This window comes from Oncorhynchus mykiss, chromosome 22, assembly GCF_013265735.2.
Source record: "Oncorhynchus mykiss isolate Arlee chromosome 22, USDA_OmykA_1.1, whole genome shotgun sequence".
Classification (NCBI taxonomy): domain Eukaryota; kingdom Metazoa; phylum Chordata; class Actinopteri; order Salmoniformes; family Salmonidae; genus Oncorhynchus; species Oncorhynchus mykiss.
In genome coordinates, this window is record NC_048586.1 from 26,687,730 (window position 1) to 26,714,696 (window position 26,967).

Below are 26,967 nucleotides of genomic sequence, written 5' to 3' on the forward strand. Positions count from 1 at the left end.
CATCTGCTCAATGTAGTAGGACCTTAACTCCCACCTCTGTTTCTATCTCAGTTGTCATTTTCATGTCTAGATCTAGCTTGCCCTGTATTCCCATATTTCCATCACATTCTTTATCTTCCTTTTTATCTATCTCACCAGCTCCAGCTCCAGCTGGAAGTCTAGAATTATCTCTACCTCCACGTATTTGCTGGGAGTACAAGAGGGGAGAGCAGGTTTGGAGGTTCTAGGACTGCCAGTGCCTGTGGTTATTGTTTGCAGTTTGGCAAACAGTTGTGTAGATTTTGTGAGTCATTGTTTTTCAGGAGGGGAAGTAAGGGCATTTGGGGGAAATATTGAATAGAAACTAGTTGTAAAGTCATCTGTAAGTACCCCGGTTACAATAATAACTCATTGAGCTGATGTATTAGAGATCACATTTCTTCTTTAGATTTGAGATTTTATTGATTTCATTTTTATAGTGTCTTACATCTTTAGGATACCAAGCACACATGGGATTATAAGACACTGTATTTGTGGTAACAAAATAAAATAATCATATGGGGGAGGAGCCACAAAAAAATCAGTTGCTTGCCGGTCTACGTACACACGTTCTGTTTTACAGCGAATTTCCTGAGAAATGTTTGTAGGTTTTTATGATATCGGAGTGAGACTGACTAACAAAATCACCCCGGCCACTACTACACTTAAATAGTAGGCCGCTAGACTAACTTACCAATCTAATTAAAGTTATCTGATATGGGCTAATTGAGTGACTATCAGTGACTGACATAACAAGAGAAAAACTGCTGATGCACAACCACATTTCATAATTGCACCTTTTGTATTCTACAAGTATTTTTAAAAAATTCTCCACGATTTCGTGGTATTGAATTGTTTTTAGTAGCTACTATCTTGTCTCATCGCTACAACTCCTGTACAGGCTCAGGAGAGACGAAGGTCCTCCGATACACAACCCAACCAAGACTAACTGCTTCTTAACACAGCGCGCATCCAACCCGGAAGCCATTGACTGGCACCAATGTGTCAGAGGAAACACGTGCACCTGGCAACCTTGGTTAGTGTGCACTGCGCCTGGCCCACCACAGGAGTCGCTGGTGCGCGATGAGACAAGGACATCCCACTGGCAAAACCCTCCCTAAACCGGACGACGCTGGGCCAATTGTGCGTCGCCCCACGGTCGCGGCCGGTTACGACAGAGCCTGGGCGCAAACCCAGGGTCTCTGGTGGCACAGCTGGCGCTGCAGTACAGCACCCTTAACCACTGCGCCACCCGGGAGGCCGTATTCTACTATTTTAACTTGCAACAGTAAATTGAGACCCCGAATGAGGAGCTCAGTCGGGGGGAGGCCTTCAAAACGACTTCAAAATAGACTTCACCCTTGTCTATTCCTGGCCAGGTTCCCATCCCTGATATATACAGTGTATACATATTGTGTATACCAAACATTAGGAACACATTCATAAATATTGATTTGCACCTCCTGTTGCCCTCAGAACAGCCTCAATTGTTGACTCCAATACTTCCCACAGTTGTGTCAAGTTGACTGTATGTCCGTTGGGTGGTGGACCATTCTTGATACACACGGGAAACTGGTTGAGCGTGAAAAACCCAGCAGCATTGCAGTTCTCAACATAAAACTGGTGTGTCTGGCACCTACTACCATACATCGTTCAAAAGCACTTACATTTTGTGTCTTGCCCATTCACCCTCTGAATGGCACACATACACAATCCATGTCTCAATTGTCTCAAGGCTTAAAAATCCTTCTTTAACCTGTCTCCTCCCCTTCATCTACACTGATGGAAGTGGATTCAAGTGACATCAATAAACTATCATAGCTTTCACCTGGATTCACCTGGTCAGTCTATGTCATGGAAAGAACAGGTGTTCTTAATGTTTGTACACTCAGTGTTTATGTGCATTTATAAACAGGGTGGTTCGAGCCCTGAATGCTGACTGGCTGACAGCCATGGTATATCAGACCATATACCACGGGTATGACAAAACATTTATTTTTACTGCTCTAATTATGTTAGTGACCAGTTTATAATGCCAATAAAGCACCTCGGGGGTTTGTGATATATGGCCAATATACCATGGCTAAGGGCTGTGTCCAGGCACTCCACGATGCGTCGCTATATACCACACATCCTCGGGTTAAATTGCTTAAATAGACAGTGCATTCGTAAAATTTCAAACCCCTTGACTTTTCCACATTTTATTACGTTAAAGCCTTATTCTAAAATAGATTCAATTGTTTTTTTCTCTCATCAAACTACATACAATACCCCATGATGACAAATCAAAAAAAAGTTTTTAGAAATCTCTAAAGTTTTACATTTTGTAGAAATAGAAAAAACAGCAATATCTAATTTACATAAATATTCAGACCCTTTACTCAGTACTTTGTTGAAACACCTTTAGCGGCAATTACAGCCTTGAGTCTTATTTGGTATGACCCTACAAGCTTTGCACACCTGTATTTGGGAAGTTTCTCCCATTCTTCTCTTCAGATCCTTTCCAGCTCTGTCAGGTTGGATGGGGAGCATTGCTACACAGCTATTTTCAGGTCTCTCCAGAGATGTTTGATCGGGTTCAAGTCCGGGCTCTGGCTGGGCCACTCAAGGACATTCAGAGACTTGCTCTGAAGCCAATCCTGTCTTGTCTTGGCTGTGTGCTTAGGGTTGTTGTCCTGTTGGAAGGTGAACCTTTGCCCCAGTCTGAGGTCCTGAGCGCTCTCGAATAGGTTTTCATCAAGGATCTCTGTACTTTGCTCTGTTCATCTTTGCCTCGATCCTGACTATTCTCCCAGTCCCTTCCCCTGAAAAACAACCCACAGCATGATGCTGCCAACACCATGCTTCACCGTAGGAATGGTGCTAGGTTTCCTCCAAACGTAACGCTTGACATTCAGGCCAAAGAGTTCGCTCTTGGTTTCATCAGACCAGAGCATCTTGTTTCTCAGAGAGTCTTTAGGTGCCTTTTGGCAAACTCCAAGCCGGCTGTCATGAGCCTTTTACTGAGGAGTGGCTTCCGTCTGGCCACTAACATAAAGGCCTGATTGGTGGAGTGCTGCAGAGATGGTTGTCCTTCTGGAAAGTTCTCCCATCTCCACAGGGGAACTAGAGCTCTGTCAGAGTGACCATTGGGTTCTTGGTCACCTCCCTGACCAAGACCCTTCTGCCCCGATTGATCAGTTTGGCATGGGTGGCCAGCTCTAGGAAGAGTTTTGGTGGTTCCAAACTTCTTACATTTAAGACTGATGGAGGCCACTATGTTCTTGGAGACCTTCAATCCTGCAGAAATAATTTGGTACCCTTTCCCAGATCTGTGCCTCAACACATTCCTGTCTCTGAGCTCTACGGACAAGTCCTTCGACCTCAAGGCTTGGTTTTTGCTCTGATATGCACTGTCAACTGTGGGACCTTATATAGACAGGTATGTGCCTTTCCAAATCAAGTCCAATCAGTTTAATTTACCACAGGTGGACTCCAATCAAGTTGTAGAAACATCTCAAGGATGGTCAATGGAAACAGGATGCATCTGAGCTCAGTTTTGAGTCTCATAGCAAAGGGTCTGAATACTTATGTAAATAAGGTATTTCTGTTTTTATTTTGAATAAATTTGCTAACATTTCTAAAAACGTGTTTTTGGTTTGCCATTATGGGGTATTGTGAGTAGTTTACATTGTTTTAATCCATATTAGAATAAGGTTGTAACGTAACAAAATGTGAAAACGTCAAGGGGTCTGAATACTTTTTGAAGGCACTGTATATATACATTCATACAAAAAACTATTGGAAAACCAAAACCTGCCATTTTATTATATACTTTATCTTGTCGTATCTTCTTCCATTCATTGAAAATACAGTTTGCAACAAGGATCTTATTTTCTAAATAATCATTCAAGTTTCTCTTTATATCTAATCCAGAATAGTTCTGGTTTCTATTGTTGCATTTGATCAAATAAGGTCAACCTTAAATCATCATATAAAGTACAGTAAAATAAAGAAGCAATGGACACAGTCCTCTATATACGAGTCAAAGGACCAAAGGGTGTTCATTGATCTGGTCGCAAAAGCCTTGAACCTCGCTACATTCTAATTTCAGTTCAGTGTCTATTCAGCCGTGGTCTTTCACATCTAACTGTAGTAACATCACTGGACTGTGCACTGCACTGCACTGCTTATCTCAAAGACAATTTTGCATATATTCTTACTGATACAATTTCTCTCATAATTATGCAATTTACAGAAAGAAGTCTGTCCCAGGAAGTTATAGGGAGAATGTGTAGATCTGACCTCATTATCCACTGGTTTACAGAAAGAAGTCTGTCCCAGGAAGTTATAGGGAGAATGTGTAGATCTGACCTCATTATCCACTGGTTTACAGAAAGAAGTCTGTCCCAGGAAGTTATAGGGAGAATGTGTAGATCTGACCTCATTATCCACTGGTTTACAGAAAGAAGTCTGTCCCAGGAAGTTATAGGGAGAATGTGTAGATCTGACCTCATTATCCACTGGTTTACAGAAAGAAGTCTGTCCCAGGAAGTTATAGGGAGAATGTGTAGATCTGACCTCATTATCCACTGGTTGTGGAAGATTTTAATTGTGTCTGTGTTTGTTTGGAAGATTGTTTGTGTAAAAAATTGTAGGTTGTGTGTTTATGCTACAGGAGAGAATAGGAATGTGTGTGCTCGTGTTGGTATATGTGTATGAGTGTGTGTTGTATCATGTTTAAACACTTGCGAAATCAGACTGGTGAGCAGTGACTCGGCTCACACCAGTACGTCTGTTCTGATTGTAACAGGGTCGTTGAGTGTGTGTGTGTGTGTGTGTGTGTGTGTGTGTGTGTGTGTGTGTGTGTGTGTGTGTGTGTGTGTGTGTGTTTGAATAGCACCAGCCTCCGTCTGTGTACGGCACACGGCCTGCGGAACAATGCTCCATCGGAGGAGTCCAGATTGGGATGGCAGCTGCTTTATTTGGGGATGGCAAGCCAGACATACTTTAGCCCCCCCATATCACCCACCACCCCCAGCCCCTGACCCCCCTCACACACGCATATGCACACACTGTCGCTTTCTTTGTGCCCCTTTTTGTTGTTGGAGGGTTAAATTATTCCATCTCTCTTGTGGCATTCATGAGGAGCCACAGTGAGGCAGCAGCTTGGTTCTGAGAGGCAGGTCAATAGGGGTACTGAGACTGGTACTGAGACCCTACCTTTACCCTACTTATACATGCATGCAGACACACACACACTTACACACACTGATATACCAATCCAGAAATTGCCTCAAGCTTTGATGTGCAGTAGTTTGGTGTAACTTAAAATACAGGGCTATAGGACAACTGTCTGTGGGGATTGATGAAATAAATCAACACAACTGAATCAAGCAAGTGCTGGCCTCCTTATATGCCCTTATCATGGGATTATTCCTTTCATGTCTTGTATTGAGGAAATAGTCTAAAGGACATTCCACCCTTGTCTCTTGCCGTCCACATTCCACCCTTGTCTCTTACCGTCCACATTCCACCCTTGTCTCTTAACGTCTACATTCCACCCTTGTCTATTACTGTCCACATTCCACTTAGTCTGCAACACAGTGAACACAACACACACATCCTAGCCTACATAACATGCTTAGATATACAGTAGAAATATATATTTTAATACAGTAAGTAAGTGAAGCCCATGCCTGTAAAGCAGGAGCCCTGGGCCCCCAGATTAGTGTGTCACTGTGCTCTGATGATGCTGGGACACATGTCCTTTTTAAAGGGGTCACTGAACAACTAGGAGGCAGGTCCATTAGAACAGTTCTTTCTCTGTTTCAGTCAATCACAAACCCCTGCTGGGACTGCAAGCGACACCTGTTCCTAGTTTAAATATCAGGTGGTGGATGGTAAGAGTTCCCCCCCAAAAAGTATTCATACGGCGTTTTCCTGTATGGGTGTAGGTGCAATGTAGAGTATATTATTGAGGGCCAAGTCAGCTATGTTTGTGTCTTGGCACGGTGTGTTGTTATCACCAACGTTGATTGAGAGCTTTTCTGACTGCTGAGCTTAGCACTGCAAAAATGCTAATCAGTGGAAGTGAACAATGGAGATTGTGGTTTTAAATGGGAATGCGTGTGGTGTGTCATTCAGCCTAATACTTGAGAAGCACTATTACAGCTCAGGTTACTCACTAAGAGCAATTTCTCTTCACTTTTAAGGTTAACCCCTGCAGCATGGGTGTTGGAGGGAAGGGCTGGGTCCAGTTATTAACACTGGCTGTTATAAAGTAGCTCAACAAGTTAGAAAATGTGACTTAAATCACTTGGGGGCTAATTGTAACATTATGAAATGTTCAGATAGAAAAGCACAGAAAATTCTCCAGATTTCTAGGTGGAAACCGGTCTGACCAATGGGATAACTTTTTTGCCCATCCCTCTCCACCAGGCTTCCGTCCCAGGATTGGTCAGAGAGCAGCCCATCAGCAGCAGTGACAGTGGGGTTGTCCAGGGTCATCTGAGGTCAGAGGTCCGGGGTCAGAGGCTGGATGTATAAGACGGCTTCATGGGCCTGAAGGACCATCTGGAGGATGGAACAGGCCACAACCTCAATCTGGGGCTGGATTTGGACTACCTCCATGTGGAAGGCACCGACCGCCAGGCCAGCTTGAGTGCCACAGCCGGCACTCACTCAGGAGTTTTGGAGGGGGAAGAGGCACCGGTGGGAGACACCCATAGCAGTGTCAGTAGTAGCAGCATCAGCAGTAGTAGTAGTAGTAACTCCTCTGAAGAAAGTGCTGCGTCGGACAGCGAAGATGAGCGGGGGATCCACCATGGCACTGGTTCTGGCGCTGAGACCCCCCATCCGCACCCCTGTCACCCTGCTGGACTGGGCCTGCCACAAAGCCCCCCCGCTAGGGACCCCAAACTCCCCACCGACCCCCTCACAGAGTATCGCTCCAAGATGGAATTTGCCCTGAAGCTGGGCTACTCTGAGGAGCTGGTTTTGCTGGTGCTGAGGAAGCTAGGGCCTGACGCCCTCATCAACGACATACTGGGAGAACTGGTCAAACTAGGCACCAGGACAGAGACGGAGGAGGCAGGGGAGTCTGCCGCCTCCCAGTCGTCCTCCTCCTCCTTATCCTCCCCCTCTTTGGACTCCTCCAGACTGGACTGCTCCTCCCAGCTTCTGTTGGATGACAAGGAGAACATCAGGCCTGTGGTGGTGGATGGGAGTAATGTAGCCATGAGGTGAGTCAACACAAACTGCTGCTACATTCAGAAACACTTTACTCAGGTTCCTTTTCTATCTGCAAGACCTCATACACTGCTCTCTTGATCTATAGTATTATACAAATAAACAAAAACACATGTCATGATCATGAATTTGTGTGCGTTTCTCCACAGTCATGGGAATAAGGAAGTGTTCTCCTGTCACGGCATCCAGCTGGCTGTTGATTGGTTCTTGGAGCGTGGTCACCGTGACATCACTGTGTTTGTGCCCGCCTGGAGAAAGGAACAGTCCAGACCGGACGCCCTTATCACAGGTAAACCAGCGCTTCCATGTTCACCCCCAACATCCCCCTTCAAACCCCTACCACCTTATTTTGTTCAAACCCCACCCTCACACCTGTTCTAAATCACCCCTTTCTCCCAACATCTGGGTCTTCTCTTAACTGTCAATGACAATAACACCAATAATACATTTTTGGTAATTGAGGAGGCTCAAATTTAAGGTCATTAACTATTAAAATAATATTTACTAAAGCGATATGATTAATCATTTTGCTCACAATGTAATTTCCCTTCATTTAAATGGAGTAACACCAATGAATCTTTGTATTTAGACATACCAAATGATCAATGGAATCCCTTAAATTCTGACATACTTAAAAGGGTCTAAGGATTTGGTAGGTTACTTTCTAAATGGAATCTGTTACAGTTACTAGTAACAGATTACAGTTATTAGTTTTTTATCAGTAATGTAATTTTTGTATTACACAAACTCAGTAACGTAATCTGGTTACTATCATTTACTTTTAGGTTACTTTCCTCTTAATAGGCACAGTTTAGTAGCTGGCACAGCCACAAAGTCATCAAATCTGAATTTAAAGCTAACCCTAACCCTGATCTTAACCACACTGATAACCCTAATGCCTAACATTAAATTAAGCCCAAAAAGCTAATTCTGCTTAAGAGGCATTAGAATAAGACAAACATGTATATTACCAATTGAAAATCTATTGCAAGATAAATCAATGTTAGAGTTTACATAGTTGGCCATAAATGGATGTTCCGTTTAACTTTATGAGTTGGTTATGTAGGCTTCTACTTACCCATTGCTGTCTACTACTAGGATAGATCTTTACATAAAAAACAACAACAGAGTCTGTCAGATTTTCAGTCATTCCAATTGATTTAATAGCCTTCTTGATTAGACAAATTGTTTTACCTGAGCATAACCCAAAAACTAAGGATTATTTAGTCTAGCCTTTTGTTTATGATTTATTTTGTCATGGAGGACTTATTGGGCTAATTGCTTCAAGTTGAAAAATAAATACTGCTCTCAGATTGGCATGCTTTGAGCACAACAGAAAAGTGCTATTTGCCTGTGAAAAATGTATTCCATATGTTGCATTTGCTATAGGCCTATTGTTTATGTTTTTGTTGGTGATAATTTGCAGCTGTTTAAAGGAGTAGTTCACCATTTAAGCTTGTAGTGGCTTTTTAAAGAATATTGAACCATGGATTACAGTTTCTCCCGAGTGGCACAGCGGTCTAAGGCATTGCATCTCAGTGCAAGAGGCGTCACTACAGTCCCTGGTTTGAATCCAGGCTGTATCACATCCGCCTGGGATTGGGAGTCCCATAGGGCGGTGCACAATTGGCCCAGCGTCGTCCGGGTTTGGCCGGGGTAGGTCGTCATTGTAAATAAGAATTTGTTCTTAACTGATTTGCCTAGTTAAATAAAGGTTCCATTCTCCTGGCCCATAGACTACTTTCAGGGTGAGGAACCATATAACATCAAGTTTTAAATAGTAAACTACTCTTTCAATCCCATCAAAAGTGTGCAAGTTTGAGAATGTCAGTTAGGTTAAGATAATTTTCTTTTTGAATCAGCATTAAGAATCAGCATTAATGAGATTGAGCAATAGACTAAAAGCCCCTTCTTAAATGAAACTTGTTTTTGACAGTATAGAGCACAATACCACGAGGGAGTTTAGAAGGGAGGAATTCAAACTGTTATTCCATAGGCTGTGATCCATACTATACAGCTGTTCCAAGAGAACATTTTTCACTGGCTGTCCACAGGCTCGTAGGCTATTCATTACGTCGATTCTGTTGCAGAACATTTCTTAAATGGAAGCAAATGTAACGAAATGTGGAGGGACCTACCTGAATTTGTCCAATAGAAACTCTCGTTTTGCTCTGTTTGCTTCGATTTGGTTCTTAAACGGTAAACGGTTTCCGTAATTAATACACCCCTGGTCATAAAAACAATGATTGATAGGCAGCTTATATTTCTTCAATTCAACCATCATTGGGTTAAAATACACATATACTGTACGTACATTTGTGAACAGCCATCCACAACAACCACAATCCCTAAGGCGCAAATAGTTAAATGAGAAAGCAGCAGTGTGTTTCACATCAAATTATTTTCTTTTGGGGTTTTGCTATAGGCCACCAAGTGCTAACAGTAAGTATCTAAATCATATGTGTGAAATGCTTGATAGTGTATGTGATGTAAACAGAGAGGTCTACTTTCTTGCATACCTGAATTTTGACTGATTTTCATCATGCTGTCCAGTCAAGAGGAAGCTTCTCCCTGTAACCAGTGCCTGTAATCTGGTTCAAGTTATTAATCAACCTACCAGGGTGTTTACAAACACTACAGGAACAAGATCATCCACATGTAACAATCACATTTGTACTAATATTGTAGAACATGGTTCTAAAGCTGTATCCGTAACCATTGAATGCAGTGATCACAATATAGTCTATATCCAGGAAAGCCAAAGTTCCAAAAGTTGGGTCAAAATAGTGTAAAAGAGATCATACAAAAGATTTTGCTGGGACTCTTAGGTGGATGATGTAAAAAAAAAAATGTGTTTGTCTGATGTGATTAATAAGGAGCATCCAGATGCTGCACTTGAGGAATTTATGAAATTGCTTCTTCCAATTATTGATAAACATGCACCTGTTAAGAAACTGACTGATAGAACTGTTAAGGCTCCATGGATTGATGTGGAATTGAAAAACTATATGGTTGACGTTCCGATTTCATGGCACATGGTTTATGAACTTCAACGCAAAACGACGTTGGATTCAAAACTTAACATTTTTCAATTTGAATTATTATACAGAATTTTTGCAACGAATGTAATGTTATTTATATGGGGGATACAACCTTTTCAGCTCTACAGATTTTGCTGCGAAGAGGCAGAATCATTAGATAATTTGTTTTGGTACTGTCCATATGTAGCTTGTTTTTGGTCACAGGTCCAGGAATGGCTGAAGAATTGCAATATTTACTTGGAGCTAACTCTGCAGATAGCCACTACTGGGCGATCTAAAAAGTCATAGTCAAATGATCAACAATATAATAATACTTTCAGCAAAAAAAAATATTTTCCATTAACAATCTGTAGAAACAATAAGAATAGAAAGTTCAGAACTTTTGTGAAACATCACAGCACAGTTGAAAAATATATGGCACATAGAAATCCAATGTGGATGGTGTTAAGAGATAGATGGGAGAGGTTGAATGGAGCTGAAGGTTGGGATTAATAACAACTAATAACAACAAGATTACTAATGTAAAACATACTGTGCCCGTAAAACCTATGTAGGTTAAGAACCTTTTTGAAAGAGCACAGTTTGAAAGATATGGCAAATAGAAATCAAAACGGATTGTCATCATAAATATATGGGAGAGGTTGAGGGTAGAGGAAGGACAAGAGTAAAAACAAACAAAATAAAACTATTGTAAAATAGACTGTGTCCATAAAATGTACATAGTATGTATAAGCTGGAAATACAGGCCTAAGCGTTGTTTTTCACTATTTGCTCCAATTGGGGGAGGGTGGTAATGTTGGAGGGTAGTAAAGGACATATATTTTTAAAGATATGTATACAGTATGTATATGTATTTATATGTATGTGTGCATGTGTATACAGTGCCTTGCGAAAGTATTCGGCCCCCTTGAACTTTGCGACCTTTTGCCACATTTCAGGCTTCAAACATAAAGATATAAAACTGTATTTTTTTGTGAAGAATCAACAACAAGTGGGACACAATCATGAAGTGGAACAACATTTATTGTTTATTTATTGTATTATTTATTTATAACTTTTTTAACAAATCAAAAACTGAAAAATTGGGCGTGCAAAATTATTCAGCCCCTTTACTTTCAGTGCAGCAAACTCTCTCCAGAAGTTCAGTGAGGATCTCTGAATGATCCAATGTTGACCTAAATGACTAATGATGATAAATACAATCCACTTGTGTGTAATCAAGTCTCCGTATAAATGCACCTGCACTGTGATAGTCTCAGAGGTCCGTTAAAAGCGCAGAGAGCATCATGAAGAACAAGGAACACACCAGGCAGGTCCGAGATACTGTTGTGAAGAAGTTTAAAGCCGGATTTGGATACAAAAATATTTCCCAAGCTTTAAACATCCCAAGGAGCACTGTGCAAGCTATAATATTGAAATGGAAGGAGTATCAGACCACTGCAAATCTACCAAGACCTGGCCGTCCCTCTAAACTTTCAGCTCATACAAGGAGAAGACTGATCAGAGATGCAGCCAAGAGGCCCATGATCACTCTGGATGAACTGCAGAGATCTACAGCTGAGGTGGGAGACTCTGTCCATAGGACAACAATCAGTCGTATATTGCACAAATCTGGCCTTTATGGAAGAGTGGCAAGAAGAAAGACATTTCTTAAAGATTTCCATAAAAAGTGTTGTTTAAAGTTTGCCACAAGCCACCTGGGAGACACACCAAACATGTGGAAGAAGGTGCTCTGGTCAGATGAAACCAAAATTGAACTTTTTGGCAACAATGCAAAACGTTATGTTTGGCGTAAAAGCAACACAGCTGAACACACCATCCCCACTGTCAAACATGGTGGTGGCAGCATCATGGTTTGGGCCTGCTTTTCTTCAGCAGGGACAGGGAAGATGGTTAAAATTGATGGGAAGATGGATGGAGCCAAATACAGGACCATTCTGGAAGAAAACCTGATGGAGTCTGCAAAAGACCTGAGACTGGGACGGAGATTTGTCTTCCAACAAGACAATGATCCAAAACATAAAGCAAAATCTACAATGGAATGGTTCAAAAATAAACATATCCAGGTGTTAGAATGGCCAAGTCGAAGTCCAGACCTGAATCCAATCGAGAATCTGTGGAAAGAACTGAAAACTGCTGTTCACAAATGCTCTCCATCCAACCTCACTGAGCTCGAGCTGTTTTGCAAGGAGGAATGGGAAAAAATGTCAGTCTCTCGATGTGCAAAACTGATAGGGACATACCCCAAGCGACTTACAGCTGCAATCGCAGCAAAAGGTGGTGCTACAAAGTATTAACTTAAGGGGGCTGAATAATTTTGCACGCCCAATTTTTCAGTTTTTGATTTGTTAAAAAGTTTGAAATATCCAATAAATGTCGTTCCACTTCATGATTGTGTCCCACTTGTTGTTGATTCTTCACAAAAAAATACAGTTTTATATCTTTATGTTTGAAGCCTGAAATGTGGCAAAAGGTCGCAAAGTTCAAGGGGGCCGAATACTTTCGCAAGGCACTGTATATGTAGATTCAATGGTCGTAAAGATGGGGAGAGGTCTGTCCGTAATAAAGAGATGCTCTGCTTTTTTCACACCACACTCCAAAAAGCAATATCTTGATTATTGTCCAGTCGTGTGGTTGAGTGCTGCAAGGGAAGACCTAGACTAGTTAAGCTGCAGCTGGCCCAGAACAGAGTGGCACGTTTTGCTCTTCATTATTTGACCTAGATAGTTTGTGTGTGTGTATTGATATGTAGGCTAGGTGTGCTTTTTGTATTTTAAAAAATGTATGTAGTTCTGTCCTTGAGCTGTTGTCTATTAATGTTCTGTATTACAATATGTTATGTTTCATGTTTCGTGTGGACCCCATGAAGAGTAGCTGCTGCTTTTGCAACAGCTAATATGGGGATCCTAATAAAATACCAAATACCAATACCAATGTGTTATGTAGCCTATAATACGTCTGTGATACACCGCATGGCCAAAAGTATGTGAACACCTGCTCATCGAACATCTCATTCCAAAATCATAGGCATTAACATGGCGTTGTTCCCCCCTTTGCTGCTATAACAGCCTCCACTCTTCTGGGAAGGCTTTGCACTGGATGTTCGAAAATTTCTGCATGGACTTGCTTCCATTCAGCCACAAAAGCATTACTGAGGTTGGACACTGATGTTGGGCGATTAGGCCTGGCTCGCAGTCTGTGTTTTATGGCTTTGAGGTCAGGGCTCTGTGCGGGCCAGTCAAGTTCTTCCAAACCGATCTCAAAACAACATTTCTGTATGGACCTCCCTTTTTGCACGGGGACATTGTCGCAATGAAACAGGAAAGGGACTTCCACAAACTGTTGCCACAAAGTTGGAAGCACATAATCATCTAGAATGTCATTGTATGCAGTAGCGTTAAGATTTCCCTCACTGGAACTAAGGGGCCTAGCCCGAACCATGAAAAACAGCACAGGACCATTATTCCTCCTCCACCAAACTTTATAGTTTGCATTATGCATTCGGATAGCTAGCATTCCCCTGGCATCCGCCAAGCCCAGATTTGTCCATCGGACTCCCAGATGGTGAAGCGTGATTCATCACTCCAGAGAACGTGTTTCCACTGCTCCAGAGCCCAATGGAGGTGAGCTTTACACCACTCCAGATGACGCTTGGCATTGCACATGGTAAACTTAGGCTGGTGTGCAGCTACTCGCTCATGGAAACCCATTTCATACAGCTCCCAGTTACTGTGCTGACGTTGTTTCCAGAGGCAGTTTGGAATACGGTAATCAGTGTTGCAACCAAGAACAGACGATTTTTACGTGCTTCAAACGTGTGCAGACAGGAAGACGCATGAATCTCAGTTAAAGCATCCGAGCGAGCGAGACAGCGCCCCTCTCTCTCAATATGTGTAGATCATGTATCTGATGTTGTCTGGACCAAAACAGTATGGCATGTCATACTATACTGAACAAAAATATAAATGCAACATGTAAAGTGTTGGTCCCATGTGTAGCTCCCTTCAGTAACCACGAGCACAACCGTTCCTTGATTTTAACTGGCGGCTTTATTCTGTAGTTTTAGTCAGAATTATCACCTTCCGTGAGAACTATAAAGTAAATGAAAAATACAGTTAAGCACACTCTTACAACCTTATCTTACGAGTGACTTATTAGCTTGGTATAACTCTGAAGTGCTTTTACATACATAACAGTTTAACCAGCGTTATAACGGGTTCAGATTAAACACATGAATAAAGGAAAAAATTCCTCATTGGCTGCTTATTACAGAAGGGAGGAAATCAAACTTCACACTTATTATTCCTGGCATGAATTCACACTTCATCCTAACATACACTCTTCAACCTTTATGAACTACACCCGATGACATGAAAACTTAGCTAACGCAGCGCAGGATTGCCTTCCCTCCAAAAGTGTGTTGCTACAATAAGGATCCCCGTTACAACAGTATTAGCTACGTAGTTCCGCTTGTATTATCATTTCCCCCGCACAGCGGACACGTAAACAATTCAAACAAAAGACAAGGGCATAACCTGTAAGTCTAACTGTCAGTTACACCATGTTTCATGAGCTGAACTAAAAGATCGCAGAAAAAGCTAATCTCTCTCAAATTTTGTGCACAGATATGTTTACATCCCTGTTAGTGAGCATTTTTCCTTGGCCAAGATAATCTGTCCACCTGACAGGTGTGGCATATCAATAAGCTGATTAAACAGCATGATCATTACACAGGCCATGTGTAACCACGCCAGCCCAGGACCTCCACATCTGGCTTCTTCACCTGCGAGATCATTTGAGACCAGCCACCCGGAGAGCTGATGAAACTCACAAGTATTTCTGTCTGTAATAAATGTTGTCGGGAAAGACTCATTCTGAATTGACTGGGCCTGGCTCCCCAGTGGGTTGGCCTGGCTCCCAAGTGGCTGTGCCCCTGCCCAGTCATGTGAAATCCAGAGATTAGGGCCTAATTTATTTATTTAAATTGACTGATTTCCTACTATGAACTGTAACTCAGTAAAATATTTGAAATTGTTGCATGTTGCATTTATATTTTTGTTGAGTATATTCCTGTCCAGACAACATGAGATATATGAGCTAAATATAGAGGGGGGCTGTTTCACATGCTCGGATACTTTCTCCGGTGACATAGTTTCAGTAGAGAAGAAGAGGAGAATCGAGAGGGTTCACTCTCGCCAAAATCTTTGCAGGATAAGCCCAATGCGTTTCTATGGGCATAATTTGCACACTTAAGCTTGTCGCCTGCCTTCCGCTTTTGGTACAAAGACTCCAATTGTTAGGGAGGAGACATCTCGTCATTATATACAGATCTCTGGTTTCAGCCTCTTGCAAATTGGAAATGAAAGTTGGCAGGATTACAGTGCTTTGTTAGGATGCTGGATTCCACTCAAGTAAATTGATGTTATGACAAAAATGATAGGCTATAATTACTCCTGTCTAAATAATATAATTCAAAATTCTTCACCAGGGAGCATGACTTAGCCACAGATGATCATTAGCTTATTTTTTAATTGGCTGTGGATTGTTTCAAATCACAAGTGTGTAGGCCTATGCATATTTAGGAAGCCCGCAATTTGGGTGTTGTGCATGGCAATAAGTCTAGCTGATTGAGTTGCGGCTTTCAGTAATAAGTATCGAAAAATATGTGTGAAGATAATGTGTCTTGAGTATAACTTAAAATGTTGCAACAAGAGGAATGGGAGGTGTGTGTGGCAAAGATATGGCGTGTCTCTCTCCAGAATGCATCCACTCAGTTGTCTCCTGCCAATTCTTGGGCATTCATTGTGTGAATTGTTTGCCCTTTGATTTAGATTTTTATCAATTTCCCCTTATGTATATCACCAGTAGGCCTAATAAACGTACCGTTCATCCCCCATCATTTGGTTATATTCATTTCTGTTAATGCATGTATTAATTACTGTCATTTATCGTTGTCATTCTCGGACTGGAAACGTTGTTCACGGAGTTCACAACCTGCTACACTTGTGAGAAACAAGTTTTGGTTTCTTTCATAACCATTATGAGTTTTGTACATTTGTTCATTGTCTATTGTTTGGAGTACTCCATGTGAGCAATGAACATGTGTCTGAGCACGCCTGAGCACACACAGAAGTAGGCCTACCTGGCATTCTGCGTGCAAAAGTAGGAAAGTTCCCATTTGGCAATGTCTGATTTGTGATTGTTATAATTCACCACGTCCACCACTAATAAGTTGAGCTTCTCAGTCATTTTGACTTCACCGCACACAGTAAGTCAACCAAGTCAGTTATTTTTAACATTTATTGTGAATGATAGTTCCTCAGTACTTTCAAATATTTTCAACACTTCCAGACTCGATAACTTTCAAGTCTCGGGTGTGATAGAGCAAAATACAAGGATCTGATGATTCCATATATCCGGTGGAAATGTCATAAAAAAACAGCTGTCTGTTCTGAGGGCCCAGAATAGGCTAGTTGATATAATGTTGCATGTTTGCTAGTGACAGCTTTGGGCTGACCCAGTTGAGGATTTGATACAATGTTGAACTTCACTATAAATAGCTCAAGTCAAGACAGAAAGAAAGGGAGGCAGACAGGCGGAATAGAGGGATGAATGTGAATCATCTTCTACTGGTTTTATTTGTCGGCTTTAGGCCAATGTATTTTACTTAGCTGACGAAGAAGTTTTAGGCTTACTGCTCTGAGTTCTATGCGCTCATTTCTTTAGCCACCAACGGATCACAGTGCATCAACGTGTCCATATGGCAGAGGCTGATGCTCTCGCCTTAGTTACATTTAAACTTTTACATTTTTAGCGCTTTACTTCGGGTTTTTGGGATTAACCCCGTGATAATGATGTTGAGAAACAAAAGCGATATTTCTAAAAATTAAATTGTTCCACGAAAATGTGCATATAATAATAAATAATCATAGCTGGCATGCAAATCTGCTGAAATGTTAGGATAAATTGTAAGCTTCCCCAAACTTGAAACTCACAAGCTGCCTATGATCTTTACTAAAAAATTAAAAATAAATGCACCTTATGGAACAGCGGGGACTGTGAAAAGACACACACAGCCGCAGACACACATACACATGATAAGACACATACTATACACACACGTACACATGGATGTTGTATTGTAAATATATGATAGTGGAGTGCCTGAGGGAACACACTAAATGTATTGGGTAAAGTGTTATGAAATGTAATGTCATATAATATTTTAAATTGTATTTATCTGCATTAATGTTGCTGGACTCCAGGAATGGGGATCCTTAATAAACACAAATACAAATACTATAACACCCATTTAAAAAATTGTGAACATGCAAGCGTACATAGGAGGTCCCGTGAAAAAAACGTGCCCACCTGGTTCTGATTTGTTCTGGTTCCAGCCCTTAATAGTGGTCTCTGACTTGTGGTCAGACTTGCTCAGCTGGGAACAAAACTTTTTTCAATGCTGATTTGAATGTCATTAAGAAAACAGAAAGGTGTTCAATATTTTTTGGGCAAACATTTTTTTAAAGTATCTGTAATCTGATTACAATATTTTTGAATGGTAATGTAGTGGATTACATTTGCTATATATTTTGTAATTCGGTGCTCCGCAACCCGGCTAATTAGAAAATAATTTTCCTAAATATCGACCCCAATAACAGTTTGCCACTGGAGGGAATGCTGAAGGTCCTTGTCTTTGTAATTACTAACACCAATGACATAAAAATGTATGGCTCTATTGGATCTGTATGGTAGAAGTTCAGCATCACAGCTTAATTGAAATTTAAAGGCAATGTTCCCACGATATACTGCATGCAATAAACACTGCATAGGTCTACAGGTATGTTGGCTCAATCTGAAATGACTTTTGCATTTCTAGCTTGCAATCTGTAAAACGTCAGCGATACAGATTGAGTAGAGCACATGTTAACACATGTCATAGTCGTTGACTTTCTAGTACTTACCTACTGGGCACAGACATCAGTTCAACGTCTACTGTAGTTTTGATTTACATTTTGTTGAGTTGTCAACCAATGTGAATTCAACGTGAAATCAAGCAAAATGTCACACTGTAATTGGATTTAGGTTAAAAGCTGGGTGAAATAAACACGAAATTCTCTTATGTTGATGACTTTTGCAAATCCAATCAGTTTTCCACGTTGATTCAATGTCATCACATAAAATTTGGGGGTTAAAATAGACTAGACTGTATAAACTTGTCTAACCTTTAACCTATATCATGGCTGATTTTCATATTGGTGGAAATTACATTAATCTTTTCTAAAGGCAAAAGTAGAACCTGGTTTTAAATATTTCTTAAAGAAGAGACACACACAAACCTTAAATGCTGGAGGGCTTGGCTCATGAATTCATTGGTTTTGTCTTACCCTTACCCATGTCTTACCCTTACCCATGTCTTACCCTTACCCATGTCTTAACCTTACCCATGTCTTACCCTTACCCAGATCTCCAAATACAAATACACTGCAGGTGTCAGGTATATTCCTGGCAGCAAAATGCATACCCCATCTCTCTCTCTCTCTCTGACTCTCGCCCTCTCTTCCTGTTCCCCCCCTCTCTTCTCTCTCTAGACCAGGAGATATTGCGGCGTCTGGAGAAAGACAAGATCCTGGTGTTCACTCCGTCTCGTCGGGTCCAGGGCCGCCGGGTGGTCTGCTACGATGACCGCTTCATCGTCAAGCTGGCCTACGAGTCCGACGGCATCATTGTCTCTAACGACAACTACCGGGACCTGGCCAATGAGAAGACAGAGTGGAAGAAGTTCATTGACGAGCGGCTGCTCATGTACTCATTCGTCAATGACAAGTAAGGTCCCACCAAGCCTATAACTATTAGTATCTGGAGTTGTTTTTCCCGGGCATTGATATGTGGATGTTGAGTGGTTATCTGACCGTGTGTCTGGTATGTGGTTGTGTGTCCAGGTTCATGCCTCCTGATGATCCTCTGGGTCGCCATGGTCCCAGTCTGGAGAACTTCCTGAGGAAGAGACCAGTGATCCCAGAACACAGGAAGCAGCCCTGCCCCTATGGTAACACCTAGCCATCCTCTTATACATTATTCATCCAGCCTCCTCTGGCTTGTCTCGTGATTGAGAGTTAACCACCCTGTATTCTCTAAAGGGAAGAAGTGCACTTACGGCCACAAGTGTAAATTCTACCACCCTGAGAGAGGCAGTCAGCCCCAGCGCTCTGTGGCCGACGAGCTGCGTGCCAGTGCCAAGAACTCCTCTTCCTCCTCCACCTCTTCCTCCAAGAGCCTGGGCTCTGCTCCGCTGGTGAAGAGCCACAGCATGTCCAGCAGCTCCAGTGCAGACGGGCTCCCAGAACCCCACCGAGCCGCCCCAAAGAGGCGGTCGGACCCCGGCCTGTGCACCCCCCCATACAACGACCTCCTGGAGGAGCGGCTGGGCGGGAGGACCAAATCAGAGGCCCGCAGAGGTAGTAGCAGCAGTAGTAGCAGCAGCTGTAGCAACAGCCTCCTGGTTCCTGCCTCTGGGGGTCCTCCTTCCAGCCAAGGCTTCTCTCTGCAGGATTGGAGAGACCACAATGCAGGGAGGAACGGCTCCTGCAGAGCACCAGGGCTGTTGGAGCTTGGTCACTCTGAGTCATATCCCACCTGTGAGTCCCCAAAGCTGGGCTACAACTCCCTAATGAGGGCGTACTCCAGCCTAAACCTGGTGGTGCCACTGATACCCGAGCGGCTGTTCCCAACTGACCTACGGACGGGCTTGCTGGCATCTGACTGCAGCAGCGAGGGCAGCATGAGCTCTGACTCCTTCTCCCCTGACCCCCTATTGGAGGATGGCCTCAAATGCCACCACCCCCATCACCACCACTGCTCCAGCCGCTACCCACACCACACCAACAACCCTCCCCCTGGTCTGACCCTGCACCCACATGGAGGCTCCCATCATAGCTACCCCCTATCTCAGAGCATGGGGAGGCCACAGGTTTTCAGCTTGGAGGATCATCCCTCCTCCCTTCACCACTTCAAGGCCCATCTCACCTACCTTCCTCCCCATCTTCAGCACCCATCTGTGGGGAGCAGCTCTGGCTGTTCGGAGGACTACCCTCCCCAACCTCCACCCCAGACCTCCAGCCCCCACTGCCACTCTCACAGCTCAACTCTGGGGCATAACCTGGGGGGCTCCACCTGGCAGGACAACAACAGCCTCCAGAACTCCCGGCTTTACGAGCACTCCCCTGTCCGCCCACGGAGGACCTACCCTGGGATGGGACAGGAGCAGTGGCTGGCCAGCTGGGACTCCCACTACCAGCAGCTCATCCAGCCCTGCTACGAGGCCTTCAACTTCCAGTCCCAGCCTGAGGGCCACGAACAACCCTGGCACTCTTCCTGGCCCAGGGGGACACACTCGCCCCATCCTCAACCCCCTTCCTCCTCCCATCCTCCACCCCGCCCCTCCATGAACCCCCAGCACCAGGGGGGAAGATGCCAGGATGTGAGGGATAAAGTGTTTGTCAATCTATGTAACATCTTTCCTCCAGAGCTGGTGAAGGTGGTGATGGAGAGGAACCCCCACGTGATGGACGCCCAGCAGCTGGCTGCAGCCATTCTGTCTGAGAAATCCCAGGCTCGCTACTGAGTACTGACACTACTGTAGTAGAGGAAAGAGGTGACGTGCCCAACTCTATAGTCCTCCCAAAACGTCTATGATACAGGGGGAGATTTTTTTTAATTATATTTTTTAAGGAGAATCCGAGCTACCTTATTGTTGTCCGTTACTGTTGTGCGGTATGAGACCACCTCAAGCACTTAAGGTCAGGATTGTTTATGGTGTGTGGGTAGGAGTGAACATGTGTGTCAGCATTATTTCAGGAGACTCTTTGAATGGGATGTGTTGCTTAAATGTATTTATTTTGTATGTTTTAAATTATTTTTATTGTCTTTATATTTTGTTATGGCACTTTTCGTTGCTTTTTTTAATCAACATTTTGCCAATCATATCATAAAATCCTGAGGTGTTAACACGGGGTGAATTCTGGGATTCCAAATCGAAGGTATTGTTTGTTGTCATAAACATGTTACTTCCAAACATTTCAAACTAAAAGACAAAGCAAATTCATAAATCTAAACTACACTGATTTAGTTGTATCCCTGTAATATGTTCATTAACGATTCATAAAAGCAGGTGGTGAATTGAATAACGTTGTTGAAATAATTTGATGAACTTCCCCTTTAGAGAAGTGAAGAACTCCAGCTGTTAAAGCCCTGGTAAAGTCCATGTGAAAACCCCAGAGCATTGTTTACTCTCACAGACAGGAGCTAGTTCCTCTTTGGGGAAAGCTCTGAAGCTTACTTCACAGCTTGAGAGATTGCGATATTGATTTTCGCTTTCTTTTTTTAACCACTTTTTTGTCCTCCAACAACCATTCTGGCCATTGAAATCAGATGGTTCTTAAGGAAATGCAAACTAGTGCAGGTGCAGGTGTTTATCTTAACGTTTTTATTTAAATGTATGAATGTGTTAATTTATTATTGTCCCTTTGTCCTTTTTGTTGTGTGAGATTATTTTAGCTGAAGGGGGTTTCTGTTGCTAGGGTTTCATTACAAGAGAAGACATCAGGTGTAACCATCCAGACAGACAGACAGATGGTGCTGTACTGTAACTGTCTATGTACTTAACTCTGTGGACAAGGTAATTCTCTACCTCCTGGCTTAGAATCCATTGTAAATTGCCACAATCGCTCAGTGAATAGGAATAGTTAGGCAATGACACCGTGTTGGGAAATGCCTTGCTCACACTCAGCAGGGACTACATCTACCTGTTACAGTCCAAAACACTGGACTTGTGTTGCCAAGGTAACCTGACCACAACAAACTTTAGTGGCCAAGAGAATGCCTCTCCTCGTTGATACAAATTGTATCCTATTAACTTAAACCAGATCATTGTTTTATATGAGAATATGTATACAAAAAGTATTTTGAGATTTATGTGCCGTAATTGGTCACATTTGTTAATGTTCTAAAATATATTTTGGGAAATGTTGTATTGTGTTTTTAAGAATTATTTGGGAAAGAAAAGGCATCAAATGCAATTTCGTCCAACTACTGTACTGTGATTGGTGATCAACAGACACATAGGACAGAAAATATTGGTTGTTTTATTATCGTTCGTCTGAAAGTGTGTTTTCTCGTTGGCTGGTCACAATCTAACTCAGGTCACAGTCATGTGAGTGTGACTGTGGGGGTCAGCTTTATGGGGAAGCAGAGAATTTTTTCTTCCCCATCAGCCCCTTGATGGTCATGATCTTTCACTTAACATGTTTTTGTACCGTGGTTCTCAGCTCTCTCATTAAACTAAGCCTATCCCTTCAGAGGATCAGTGGAACACTGCTGACTGGACAAAGACAATACTTGCTCTCTGGAACCAGTTTCTCAACATGACAACAGCCAAAAGGTTCAAATATGTTTGTTTTTGTTTTTTACATTAAAGAAACCATGTCCATTCACACATTAGTATTACATGGCAAGTCACTGCATAGCAGTGTTCTTTTCTGGTCCCCTGAGTTGGTTGGCATATTAACTTTGAGCTGAGCGAGCATGAGACATTGTGGCTAAATAAAACCGCCACCCAAAACTTGACGTCTAGCACCTTTCTAAAAAAAGAGCCTTCTCAGTAGCTGCAGGGCACCGTGTGCCAGTGTGTGCCAGTGTGTGCCAGTGTGTGCCAGTGTGTGCCAGTGTGTGTGCCAGTGTGTGTGCCAGTGTGTGCGCCGGTGTGTGCGCCGGTGTGTGTGCCAGTGTGTGTGCCAGTGTGTGCCGGGGTGTGCCAGTGTGTGCCAGTGTGTGCCGGGGTGTGCCAGTGTGTGCCAGTGTGTGCCAGTGTGTGCCAGTGTGTGCCGGGGTGTGGGCAGAGTAGTAAATGCCTCTACTTTTTTAAACACATCCGATGATAGTCTGAACCATGTTCAGTTAAACATTTATTTTTCCATGTCCTGATTTTTTTAAAGAGTTGATATTGGAATTATATGTGATGTATTATTTTTTTATCAGCATTAAGACCTTTTAGGGAAATTGTTTCGGTGGTTTTCCTCACCGTCTCTGGATATAGGCTGTACAGGACCATTCACCTTCTGTATAATGAATCACCATTTGATGACGTGAGGTTCAGTTTGAAGACAGTGTATGTACATGTGCTGGGTTTTGGATATAGTACTGGGTTGAATTTCTTCCACCATGGCCATTTTTTGGTCATTTTGGAATTTGGATAGTAATTGGTTTTATGTCATTGGTCTGACTGGTTGACTTCTAATTCTATTTGACTGCTAACTGTGTTTAATTTTGCCAGTCTGCATCCAGGGCCTACAATTCAAGCAAAACAAATAGATTTTAATGTGTCAAACTTTCCAATGTCAAGTATAATTTATTTTCATATTCATCACTGCTGTGCTTTAAATCCAACCGTTTGTGCTACAATAAAACTGTTAAATATAATAAATGTCTTAAAAATGATTGTTTAAAAAAAAAAGATCCACAAAAATAAGGTTGCGATTCAGGTATTCTGTCTGGGACCAAAGCAATTGGCAAAATAATTGAGAGTTAACTTATGTTTCTGAATTATGATGCTGCTTTCTTCACAGGTCAACATGGGTCATTTCAAGCCAAAATGGAATCTGGGGAATGGAGAACAAGAACTGTGGCCTGATGTGATGTTGATGTTTTGCCTTGGTGACTGTACTGTATGTGAATGGGAGGAAACACATGTTGCAACAATGAGCTTTAGGTACTGGAACCCCAGAGCATGTGACTCTCTATGACACTCTGGCCTGTAGCAGACTTACATGCTAATTCAGGGAACTGTGGCCAAGTGGTACATGTTGACTCCTTCATGTTAAGATGAATAATAAGAGCAATAAAGACCTATTCAAGCTTTCAGATGATGACAATGTGTCTTCTTTCTTGGGGATGGGATGCTGCCAAAAAGGTGCTCAGGTTCATTAAGATAGGATGTTGATGAGGCAAGTGTGTGTCATGTCACTACGATAGTTCTATGATCTAGGGTGTATGTCAGATAAGTGTATTGTAGCCTACAGTGAATGGGTTGACAGGGAAATAGTAATTAACTAAGGAATGGAAATAATACTTAAGCCTGTCATGTCAACATCATTGTTTCGATAACAATGCTAGGCTTTACTGTAACTTTAAATGTCAAATCGAACCGGCCTAACTCAAATATTTTTTCTTTCTTCCCCCCATAAACATTGTCATAACTGAAAAGAATGTCAGAAGATGATGCGTACATACAGTGCCTTCGGAAGTACTCAGGCCACTTGACTTTTTCCACATTTTGTTACAGCCTTATTATAAAACACACAATACCCCATAATGACAAAGCGAAAACAGGTTTTTAGAAAATTTAGAAAATGTATAAAAAATGAAATACCTTACAGTACTAGTCAAAAGGTTGGACACACCTACTCATTCAAGGGTTTTTCTTTATTTTTACTATGCTCTACATTGTAGAATAATAGTGAAGATATCAAAACTATTAAATAACATACGGAAGGAATCCTGTAGATAGCAAACAAAGTGTTAAACAATTCAAAATATATTTTATATTTGAGATTCTTCAAAGTAGCCACCCTTTGCCTTGATGACAGCTGTGCACACTCTTGGCATTCTCTCAACCAGCTTCATGAGGTAGTCACCTGGAATACATTTCAATTAACAGGTGTGCTTTGTTAAAAGTTCATTTGTGGAATTTCTTTCCTTCTTAATGCATTTGAGCCAATCAGTTGTGTTGTGACACAGTAGGAGTGGTACACAGAAGATAGCCTTATTTGGTAAAAGACCAAGTCCATATTATGGCAAGAACAGCTCAAACAAGCAAAGAGAAACAACAGTCCATCATTACTGTAAAGACATTAAGGTCAGACAATTTAGAAAATTTCAAGAACTTTGAAAGTTTCTTCAAGTGAAGTCGCAAAAACCATCAAGAGCTATGTTGGCTCTCATGAGGATCACCGCAGGAAAAGAAGATCCAAGTTCATTAGAGTTATCAGCCTCAGAAATTGCAGCCCAAATAAATGCGTCAGAGTTCAAGTAACAGACACATCTCAATATCAACTGTTCAGAGGAGACTGCATAAATCAGGCTTTCATGGTCGAATTGCTGCAAAGATACCACTACTAAATGACACCAATAATAAGAAGAGACTTGCTTGGGCCAAGAAACACGAGCAATGGGCATTAGACCGGTGGAAATGTGTCCTTTGGTCTGATGAGTCCAAATGTAAGATTTTTGGTTCCAACTGCCGTATCTTTGTGAGACGAAGAGTAGGTGAACGGATGATCTTTGCATCTGCGGTTCCCACCAGGAAGCATGGAGGAGGAGGTGTTATGGTGTGGGGGTGCTTTGCTGGTGACACTGTCAGTGATTTATTTAGAATTCAAGGCACACTTAACCAGCATGGCTACCACAGCATTTTACAGCGATTCACCATCCCATCTGGTTTACACTTAGTGGGACTATCATTTATTTTTCAACAGGACAATGACCCAATACACACCTCCAGACTGTGTAAGGGCTATTTGACCAAGAAGGAGAGTGATGGATTGCTGCATCAGATGACCTGGCCTCCACAATCACCCGACCTCAACCCAGTTGAGATGGATTGGGATGAGTTGGACCAGAGAGTAAAGGAAAAGCAGCCAACAAGTGCTTAGGGTATGTGGGAACTCCTTCAAGACTGTTGGAAAAGCATTCCTCATGAAGCTGGTTGAGAGAATGCCAAAAGTGTGCTCAGCTGTCATCAAGGCAAAGGGTGGCTACTTTGAAGAATTTCAAATATAAAGTATATTTTGATTTGTTTAACACTTTAGTTACTACATGATTCCATAGGTGTTATTTCATAGTTTTGATGTCGTCACCATTATTCTACAATGTAGAAAATAGTAAAAATAAAGAAAAATCCTTGAATGAGTAGGTGTGTCCAAACTTTTGACTGGTACTTTAAGTATTCAGACCCTTTGCTATGAGACTCAAAATTGAGCTCCGGTGCATCCTGTTGCCATTGATCATCCTTTAGATGTTTCTACAACTTGATTGGAGTCAACCTGTGCTAAATTCAATTGAATGGACATGATTTGGAAAGGCACACACTTGTTTATATAAGGGCCCACAGTTGACAGTGCACGTCAGAGCAAAAACCAAGCCATGAGGCCAAAGGAATTGTCCATAGAGCTCAGAGACAGGATAGTGTCGTGGCACAGATCTGGGAAAGGGTACCAAACATTTTTGCAGCATTGAAGATCCCCAAGAACACAGCGGCCTCCATCATTCCTAAATGAAATAAATTTGGAACCACAAAGTCTCTGCATAGAAGAATGGGAGAAACTCCCCAAATACAGGTGTGCCGAGCTTGTAGCGTCATACCCAAGAAGACTCAATGCTGTAAATCGCTGCCAAAGGAGCTTCAATAAAGTATATTTCAGTTGTTTTAAATAAATTAGCAAACCTGTTTTTGCTTAGTCATTATGGGGTACTGTTTGATGAGGGGAAAAAACTATTTAATACATTTTAGAATAAGGCTATAATGTAACAAAATGTGGAACAAGTCAAGGGATCTGAATACTTTCCTGAAGGCACTCTGACATCTGAAATCTAAAATTAAACGGATGCTACATTTACTGTGGTG

At 42.1% G+C, this 26,967-nt stretch overlaps 1 protein-coding gene across 1 annotated transcript in view; it reads left to right on the forward strand.

Moving 5' to 3' along the window:
• LOC110501654 (probable ribonuclease ZC3H12C) overlaps positions 1–23,811 on the forward strand; it is a 25,579-nt gene extending 1,768 nt beyond the window's left edge. Inside the window, exons 2-6 of the mRNA XM_021579358.2 lie at positions 6,439–7,241; positions 7,398–7,537; positions 18,881–19,115; positions 19,232–19,338; positions 19,430–23,811. Of these exons, the coding sequence (XP_021435033.2) occupies positions 6,556–7,241; positions 7,398–7,537; positions 18,881–19,115; positions 19,232–19,338; positions 19,430–20,913 (2,652 nt within the window). The 5' untranslated portion in view covers positions 6,439–6,555 and the 3' untranslated portion in view covers positions 20,914–23,811. The remainder of the gene's footprint in view (positions 1–6,438; positions 7,242–7,397; positions 7,538–18,880; positions 19,116–19,231; positions 19,339–19,429) is intronic.
• Positions 23,812–26,967: the final 3,156 nt, after the last annotated feature.